The sequence below is a fragment of the Photinus pyralis genome, unplaced genomic scaffold (assembly GCF_008802855.1).
Source record: "Photinus pyralis isolate 1611_PpyrPB1 unplaced genomic scaffold, Ppyr1.3 Ppyr1.4_LG9, whole genome shotgun sequence".
NCBI lineage: Eukaryota > Metazoa > Arthropoda > Insecta > Coleoptera > Lampyridae > Photinus > Photinus pyralis.
Window position 1 is genome coordinate 6,716,314 of NW_022170878.1, and position 9,954 is coordinate 6,726,267.

Consider the following 9,954-nt stretch of genomic DNA (forward strand, 5'->3'; position numbering starts at 1 on the left):
ATCAGCCAAAACCTAAAGAAAGATACACTTAAAGTACATTAAATGCAAATGGAGCACTTACGAAGAAGATGTAAAAACACGATTATACCCTCTCTATAATATAATAGTAAAGGTGAATCCGTTCAATACGGCGGAATCTCCCAATGAAATAAATTCAATTGCCAAAGATTAATAGAATGTGGATGGCGGCAATTAAAATTCCATGCGTTTTCACCAACGTCTCGACTGTTTTTCCAGCGAAATACAATCAGCTAAAGCTTTCACAAACGAAAGAAAAAGACGAAGGCCGACAACCGATAACCACGGCGCGGCAAATTGCGTGGTTAAAATTACAACGATAGATTGAGTTATCTCCTCCAAGGTTACGACTGTTACGAGGATCTTTCAATAAGTATTGTAACGAAGAAAATAAACCGTTATAGAGTGCGAGGATTGCACGCTTTTTTTTCTAAGAGGGTCCGTTTTTTCATGTTCGGATGGCTTTAGTGGTCCGAACGCTAGTTCGAGGAGGGTCATGGCTTCGTCCAGGTGGAGAATGACCTTCCGTTGGTGGTCTTCGGGTCGATGAGAGTTCGAAGGAGCATTTCAATTGTGAATGCACTTGGTGGGTTTCCTTCGGGCATCTTTGATCTTGCTCTTGTTGGCGGCGTCTTGAAAAACACAGTCCCCCGTTGTGTGCCACTGTTATTGGGTTATGTATGGTACCGAAATTATACACTGGTGGGTAAACTAACTTTATTTACACACACGAATATCAAACTATATGACCTCGTACGGACGTGTGAGAGCTTTATGTGAGTGGTGTGTGCACAGGTGTAGGAAAGGGTCGTTACAAACTTTGTGTTTTACTATCACCAACATTACAATACCACAATTTACTATCCTACTAGTGTTTAAAGTATCGTAAATAGTTTCAACGCAAATTATTTGGTTATCGCATTACTTCCATTCCATTTTAAGCTTGTATTTCACGGCGCAATACCAGTTAGTAGTTAGGATGTGTTTCCCGTAGGCCGTAACAGATCGCATCCCTATTTTCCACCTTCCTTCTGGCATGCCCGGAGGAAACTTAGTACTATCAGGCACCCAATCCCTTAATGTATATTTCACCTACATCGATGGTTAAAAGAAGGGTGGGCGTGTCTAATTAGAACTTACCCCTTTAATGAGAGGCCATTCGAGGCGAGGTGTCGTGCAGGAATTCAGCATGCGATTTACATCAAAGTACTTGAAGCGAATTGCATCTTTGATTGTCAAGTTGAATTGGAGAATGTCCAGGCGATAACGATTACTCAGCCATTTGTAACCCGTTACCATTAGCTAAAAATTACTTAGTACAGCAAGTAGGGTAAGTCAATTCTTACGAGATCTCCTTCAGTTACATCAGTCTTCAACGTTGCCGTCAAAATAAACGTACGCGTTGTTCGGTTATACTTGTAGTTAGTGCAGGAAACATTCAAAAGGGTAGGATCGTAATATTCGACTTCCATACGTTCATGAAGAACATCGTACGCATTTTGCTTAAAGAAGTCTAGTTAGTGGTGATTTTAAAAGCAGTTTCCCATACAAACGCGTTCACTTGCGCGAGTAGTGCGAGTAGCAACAGCATTTTTATAATGATTCAATCACTGAACATCATGTGAAATAGTCTAATTCATTTTTGATTCGAATTTAATTGCCACGACAGTCGCTATCTGTAACAGATTAACCATTTATAAATCTGGTCATCTGTTTTGCTCTGCTCCCTCCTCTTTGTTACAAGGTCTAATAAAACAAGTTAAGGCAAAGATCATACTACACTAGATAGCCAGCGTATATGCAAGAGTTGTTTCGGGTTTAAGACTTTAAGTAGTTCCATAAAAATATTTATAGGGGGCTTTCAAAGTTAAGAACGTAACTGATTCATCCGAAGCCGTCTTCGTACGAGTTCGAATCATATCATAAATACAAAGAGTGATTATTGTCTAAACACAAGACACGACCTACTGAACACTCTTCACTATCATTATGGGATAAAATTACATTTGTACGTGGGCGTCATTCAAGACAAGGTAGATTCTATTACAGACAGGACGTTACAATGAAAGAAATAATTTGAAAGGTTGTACACAATATTCCTTTTGCTTTTTTTTAACCAGCGCTAACCAATACATTTTCCAGATTTTCGGATTAAATTAATAATTGCAAAAGCGTCTTTTTTCTTAGCATAATTTCTGAAAACGTTTAGTTTCACCATTGAATTTATAACTATTATAAATTCAATGGTTTCACGTATCTACGATACTTAAGATTTGTTGTAATTAAGCATTTTTTGATTGGGATAAACGAGATATCCCGCTTAGCCTCCTACATAATAAAATTGTATCCAGCTAAAGTGAGTCGGAACTAGAAGCGTCTGTGGTTAAAATTTCAAAGAAATATCTCCATAAATATGAAAGTTGGCATTGCGCAGTCTGCGCAAAATATGGAAAATATGAAACTGATCGAAATGGGCAAATATAGACCATAACGGCTATCAATTAGCGAAAACCCGAAGTCTCTAGGTGGCCCAAGGGCCGAGATCTCGATGGAACGGACGGACGGCCAGACAGAAACACGAGCACATAAGCTTTACCTCAACTTCGTTGTGTTACGATAAAAAATTTAATTTAAAACAAGATGTGAATATTCGGAATTTTAATGTACAGTAAGGTAACCAGATAAAACATCTATAACACCCACACAAGGTTGCGCTTAAGAATGACACCGATATCCCATACAATAGCCCTTTGTTCTAAAAATAACTGTGCTTTGCCATTTCGCGCGTCTTCTTACCCCGCCAGGTAGTTTGTACTATTCTCATAAAAACATAGCCGCTGGAGGACGCAGTCGACTTATGTGGCGGGACAAATTATGAGAGTCTAAAATTTATACAGCGCTGTCTATCTAGTGTAGTATGATCTTTGGTTAAGGCTGGGATTTCGTAAAAAGAGAAGTACCCATTGTAAAGGACAAAGTTTTTTTCGTTAGACTGTGCTGGTACCTAATAATGAATAGCGTAACTACAGCAGTTTTCTATACAAATATGTAAATCATTATACTCTCTTTAAGTGGGCCCCAAACAACACAGAGGGAGCTTTAAAAAAAATGCAATTTGATTTGCATAACCACACGACAAGAAGATACAAAACACAAACGCAAGGTCGTTCACGGCTCCTTACAGACTGCTAGGTTAACAAAATTATAATTAGCTCTCTACCGCACATAACTTGAGGAGAACAATGAACCGCTTGTAACGTAACGTATGAAGTAAAAATCCCGTAATTATTGGCATGGGGAACTTTCAAAATTAAGGTCGTAAAATTGGGCACCGACATTTCTAAAAAAACACCTTTGGAAATTCAATTCTTTTTCATTGTTACCGTTGAATAAAGAGGTTTTTATTCAATGTCATTACGAAGTGTGTTTGTTATACTTAGGTATAACGATCCTAGTGCCTATTTAAATAACAAGTAAGGAAGACTTTGTAACTAACGAAATGTTATTACAGTAGAGACGCGTTTTGACTTTTAGGACTTGGAAAAAGTTCAACCATATTTTCGTTTTTTTTTGTATTTTTCTTTGAAACGGTAGGGAAATTTCGAATTAGAACAAGCAAAAGCTTTTATGGATAATGCATTTTTGTCAAAAAGTATAGTAAAAGTTTTTCTTCTTGTAAAGTCAATCCGGGGACATACGGTATACCGATTTTTTTTTTTAATTTTTTAGCCGTTTATACCTAAATATACATTTGTTCCCCATGTCTTACATTCGAGGGATGGTCTTTTGTAAATTAGTAATATACAGGCTGATTCAAATTTGAGGGCCACCATGGGTATCTCGGGAACTGTAAGAGATACTGAGATAGGTAGATAGTAAATTTGGCCAAGTTGTGTATGTTGATGCTTAACAAAAACAGTTTTGAAACTGAAAATTCTGACTACTTTCGGAGATATCCGGAAAAAACAAAATTTTGAAAATCGTTTTTGTTTTTTACTGAAGTTATTGACAAAGATATTTAATAATAAATGACAAATTATTATGGCCACTTTTTTCCCTCTACCCTTTTTTTGCCTTTGTCTTAACGTACGTAAGTAGTTTAGTAGTTTAGTTTAGTGTTTACCTCTACCTATCTCTTACAGTTCCCGAGATCCCCATGGTTGCCTTCGAATTTGAATCACCCTGTATAGGTCAATTATTACACATTTGACATTACACTAAACTGACTAAACTAATACCATTGAATAATAAATATTCAATGCTAATACTAATATGTAATAGAGGTACTATCATTGAATAAAGAGCTTTATTCAATGGTACTATTGAAGTTCAAAAAATTTAATTTGCGACAAGGTATGGATTATAATTATAAATTACGGTATTTTAATCTGCAATAAGCAAAGATAAAGAATAAGGAAGACGGTCAAACAAATCTCATTACAAATAAACACCCACACAAGGTCGCAGCTTGACAGACATCAACAACAATATACAACAGCCCTTTGTTCTAAAAATAACGTAAAATTTTGATATTTGTTGTAAAGGAATGTTACCTATCCCTATTTCTATTATTTATTTTATAAAACGATAGGTAAAGGAGGTATCTTTTGCAATGAATAGGAAAGAGAAACCAAATAAATTTCGAAGCAAGTAGTTGACAAAATAAAAATATACCAGTGAACCATAATACTACAACTTAGTATCATGCCACTGAACTATCTTTTTCTTGCTGTCAGCGAATTCTACTATTACACGTACGCTCTGTTCAACCTTGAAAGAGAATCGCTAAATGATTTAACATAGGCAACTTACATAGCCTGCTAGTTTTTTTTTGCTCGTAAATTTTTGTCTTATTATCCCCATTACACTGTACTAGTACTAGCCTAGTTAAAAAGTAAGAACAACTCCATCGCAAGATAAAAGTGCTTACCTATTTCATATCTTTCTCGTATTTTTTACTGATTTCATAAAACTCTTGGTGGCACCCTCTGTGAGAAAGAAGCTACACTGTTGACCGCGATATTAGTCACAGCTGCGTAGTTTATTTCCATTTCTCCAGTTTACATGCCCATTTTTCAGAACTTCATTCACCACTTTTTTTATGAAAACTTTTGAGCTTCACATAAATTGCCAAAATATTGATAAGTATTCACGCTACCGATCCCATACACTCGTATTGCTTAAAATGCTCCCTAATTTTTGCAATTAATTCCTAAACTATGAACTCTTTTGACGCATGTTTTCTAGATTTTTTAAACATATATTAATATTATTAATAATACAGGCCATTTGTGCTCAAACGGGCATCTAGCGGGAAAGTTGTGGGCGTAGTTTTGATTTCTTTGATTCTATATGTTTTTTGGGATGCTGAATCCGAATCTGAGGTTTGCCAACAAAATTTCATGACGCAACATTGAAAAAAATACAAAAGAAGTTGAAAATAGTTATTTATATAACAAGAGCGCGAAGTTCAATTTCGCGCATTGAGACTGAAGGTATTTTGACGAGGCGAAGCCGAGTTAAAATATCAGTCAAATGCGCGAAATAACTTCGCGCTAGCGTTATACAGGGTGATTCCTATAGTACCTGCCACCGTTTGGGAGCGTGTAGGTGGTGCGTAGGGGAGTATTTTGATATAGGACACTTGGGGTCGGAAATCTAAAATAAGGGTGCCAGAGCCAAATTTACCTTCTGGAATTTCGCGCCTGTAGGTAGGCAACCCAACCGGCCGGCGGTGCACACGGAGCGATCTCAGGCGGCGATGTGTGGCTGACACTTGATCAGAATTTTGTTTAAACCCACGAAATCCCGTCTGCAACGACGCGTATCAAGTGAATAAACACTATGGCAATAGTATAATAATAGTTGGCTAGATGTTGAGAACAACGGTGGCCACGTTGAACACTTGTAAACGTTATTGCTTTTGACTGTCGTTTTCCCTCCTTCCCTCCCATGTCGCTTCCTCGCGCTAACTCGCTCTGCATCGCTCCGCGCGAAACGTCGGTCGGTTGGGTTGCCTACATACAGGCGTGAAATTCCAGAAGATAAATTTGGTTCTGGCGCCCTTATTTTAGATTTCCGACCCCAAGTGTCCTATATCAAAATACTCCCCTAGGCACCCCCTATACGCTCCCAAACGGTGGCAGGTACTATAGGAATCACCCTGTATACAATATTTTTTTTATTATACCTGAATCACAATCTCCGTTTTAAACACTCAAATGCGTGCGAAAAAGGGCCTTTAAAACACACGTGCTTTAAAGTTGCTAAGTAACGATACTTCAAGTATGACTTTTGAAACTGTCATCTGGATGAAATAAAAAATCCTCTTAGGTCGCTTTCTGTAAATGCAGAACATTTCTTTGGCTTTTGTACCTATCCTTTGGTTGAAGCTTTCACAAACGCGCGTAATTTAGGGTATGCTTCCAAATCTGTTCCACTTTTTAATCGCAGCATTGCTTTAAAGTTTTGAATGAATGCACCAAAATATAGAAGATTTAAATACCTTTGACATTTCCTTCATATATGCCAGCATTATGGATGCATTTAAGACTGTATTCGTAAGTAACTTCCTATTCATCCATGGAAACAACTTTTCATATTCTTTATAATAGGCTTTACTGAAGTTGGATTTTACACCTTTGTTTAGATTTTACAACAATCGATTTAATGGACGGTGTATTATCTTTTTCAACGGAAATCGTTTAATTCACAAAGACGATGATTTTTATAAGCAAACGTCAAGTGACATTTCCATGGCAATCGTGAAATTACGAACACCCAGCCCACTTAATTAGACATGTATTCGAGTATAACGTCAATATGACTTCATTGTATTTCCTATTTTTAAATTATACTGCAGGTATAATAAAAAATACTATAAGATACACGTGTATAATTGATCTTTAAAGCACTTGCAACGTTAAAGGCACTCCGCTTTGCGTCGTGCCCTTAAACTCGTTGCGCGTGCTTTAAAGACTTGATTATACACTTGTATCTTAATATACTATTTTCTACAACTGAACCGATTGTTAATTAAATTAAACTATCAACTTTTCGAAAATAACTCTTCTATTCAAAATGAAAATACATAACATTTCCTACAGATTCCTCTATTTAGTTTTTTCCTCGTTGAACCGTTCGGGCTCAAGCGCCAGTTGAAAATTGGCATATTTCGGCTGTATCCGCAAATACCCATCTTTTATTATTATTTTATTATTATTCTGTGCAAATATAAATCCGTACATTTCATTGTCTACCGGCCTCCTCAAAAGATTTTATAACTGTTCCGTCTGGTAGAAAACTCTCTCACTCCTTCACAGATGAGCCAAGGCCCATTACGTCACCGTGGACCTGCGTTTGAAGTCTTGAAGTATTTCTCATGGCTCTGTATGGGAAAATACATGAAACTAGCCTGAATGATTTGATTATATATATATATATATATATATATATATATATATATATATATCTTCATCGTATAAAAGTAAAACTAACATTGGCTGCGGCTTGACAACATTCATTGAGAATTTACTTTCAAGTGCAACTCAGTGGTTATACGGTCAAACTTTACTAGACGAACAACAAAAAGACCTGAACGAGTGGAGGTGGAAAAAAACAAAGAATGCCCCGACGATTATCATAGAACAATCCAGTCCAATCGTTAAACCTGACTTCAAAAAACCTCATCCAGGACCTTCTAAACGACATCGGCTCACAATCTTGGATAGTGTATTTAAAAGACCTAAACATTGATAGAACAAACATTCTATAAAACTCAAAGTGTACGTGATTCTTCAGAACACCGGGGCAAGAGAGATTTTTATTTTTTATTCCGTTGAATAGGAAATCAATATATCCCTTTTGCCATTTGAATTTTTTGAATTAATAATGACCACAGCGCCACTTTTCCAAATTCAACAATAATTATTGAAACATGCCACGGTAGGGTCTTGTAATTTATTATCTGATTTGGAAGAGAGTGGGAATAGTTTTAGATAGCACAGTATAAGTATTATATATTATAAATAATATAATAATATGATATACCGTTTTTCGTTAGAAATTAACGTTTCATACAATTCTGGGCTACAATAAACACCTTTATGTAAAAAAAAATCTCCCTTGCATATAAAGTTCAAATAATAGTATATAAATGCAAGGAATTCAATTATTGATGACTGTTAATATTAATTTAGGGTTTTAGTGCGAAAAAACTATGTTTTGTGGAGGCAGCCGAAATACGCCAATTTTCAAATGGCGCTTAAACCCGAACGGTTCATCGAGGAAAAAAAATTAATAGTGGAATCTGTAGGAAATTTTATGTACTTTCATTTTGAATAGGAAGGTTATTTTCGAAAAGTTGATAGTTTTCGAGTTGTAAGCACAAAACTCCCAAAAAATATCTTTTTCAACTTTTTTGTATTTTTTTCAATGTTGCGTCATGAAATTTTGTTGGCAAACCTCAGATTCGGATTCAGCACCCCAAAAAACATATAGAATCAAAGAAATCGAAACTACCCCACAACTTTCCTGGTAGAAATATAATTTAACTGGATTATAATGGGCAAAATATCAGTTTGTAACGTACGCACAAACCCCTTCCTACCACAACCCACATTACACGGCGTCATCCCTTACATCGCACGAAGGACCACCTCAAACACGCGCCAAAACGTAACTCGCGACGCGCACCGCAAAGGTGGCGCTACGAGAGATACTCATCTGTCGTACTCTACGGTAGGGGTTTAAGAATCCACCCACGCACCAGAACAATCAATCAACACCAGTGCTCTGCATCAAGCGCAAGCTAGAACTTAGTCACGGGTAACGCCTTGTACATCGAGCGTGCAGTTGATCCGACCACCCGTGCATTGTGCGTGTGTGTGTGCGTAATACGTGAGATAACCCAACAGCGCTTTTATAGTGCTGGAAATCCAACTCTTTTAGGTTAGGTGTATATATACAGGGTGTTTTTTTGGGAGCTTTAGTTAAAAGTTTCTGGGAAAGTAAAATAGGTAGGTTTTTGAAAATTTGTACTTAGGAGTTACTCTGAAGGCCGAATCGATGTAAAATATTTTCAAAATGGCCGCACTTCCGGAAACACCGGAAGTAGATAGTAACTTCGTTATTTTAAATGGCAACCCCTATTTTTTATTGCATTTTTGGATTCTACGTGAAATTTCAGTTCTTTTGATACCCATATGTCGATATCTGCCATTTATGGTTTTTAAGTTATTTTGACTTTAAGAAAAAAAATGGCGGATGCAGATGGTACCTTGATAATTGATTACTTGAAAAAGGTTATAGTCATGGCAACCCATTTTTATCAGTGCATAGAGAATGAATAGGGCTTTCTTTTAGTGCACTTAAAAAAAAGTTAAGTTGCGTACGACCGCCCCTATGGATATCCAACTTTATGAAACTTCAAAAACTAAAAACTCAGTTTTTTTAAATGGAATGACCATGTTCTTACTACTCCATGAGATAGAGAATCGAAATGGGCATATTTTGACAATACATGTTCCTATAGCTATCTTTAACAGTTTCTGACTTATTCCCATTTTATTGAATTGACACTATTTTTTTCGGATTTTCTTTTTAGTAGTCGGCCATGATTCTATAACAATTGAATTTTAAACAAATCTAGTGACACTGATCCATCACCCACTGTGATAGGTTAACATAAGTTTTTCAAAAATCGAAAAATGACTCGCAGTGGTTTCACCTATTTTGGAATTTAATTGTTATTTATGGTGAAATGGGCAGAATCGCGGCGCGTGCTTTCCTTACATTCATTCGAAAACTGAAACGAAATTGTATGAATTTTGGAAATTTTGTACCCCTAATGCACTACAAACCGTTGAAGCACAAGTGATACAAAGCTCTACAAGAGAATATTTAAGAAAATGAATTGAATTGCAAATGCAAGATTAA

The 9,954-nt window shown here is 36.4% G+C and overlaps 1 protein-coding gene across 1 annotated transcript; it reads right to left on the reverse strand.

Moving 5' to 3' along the window:
- Nucleotides 1-718: 718 nt before the first annotated feature.
- LOC116180903 lies at nucleotides 719-1,727 on the reverse strand. The gene is made up of 4 exons (XM_031501083.1): nucleotides 1,568-1,727; nucleotides 1,365-1,520; nucleotides 1,159-1,320; nucleotides 719-1,110 (listed from the first exon to the last, which is right to left on the reverse strand). Exons 1-4 carry the CDS (start codon nucleotides 1,607-1,609, stop codon nucleotides 940-942), a joined length of 531 nt encoding a protein of 176 aa, XP_031356943.1. The 5' UTR covers nucleotides 1,610-1,727; the 3' UTR covers nucleotides 719-939.
- Between the last annotated feature and the right edge of the window lie 8,227 nt (nucleotides 1,728-9,954).

Excerpts from the sequence above, each read along its gene's own strand:
- LOC116180903 (XM_031501083.1), bottom strand. The coding sequence starts at position 1,609 with ATGCTGTTGCTACTCGCACTACTCGCGCAAGTGAACGCGTTT. Across the intron at positions 1,521-1,567 it reads TCGCGCAAGTGAACGCGTTT|CAAAATGCGTACGATGTTCT; the intron begins GTATGGGAAACT and ends GACTTCTTTAAG. Across the intron at positions 1,321-1,364 it reads ATGTAACTGAAGGAGATCTC|CTAATGGTAACGGGTTACAA; the intron begins GTAAGAATTGAC and ends AGTAATTTTTAG.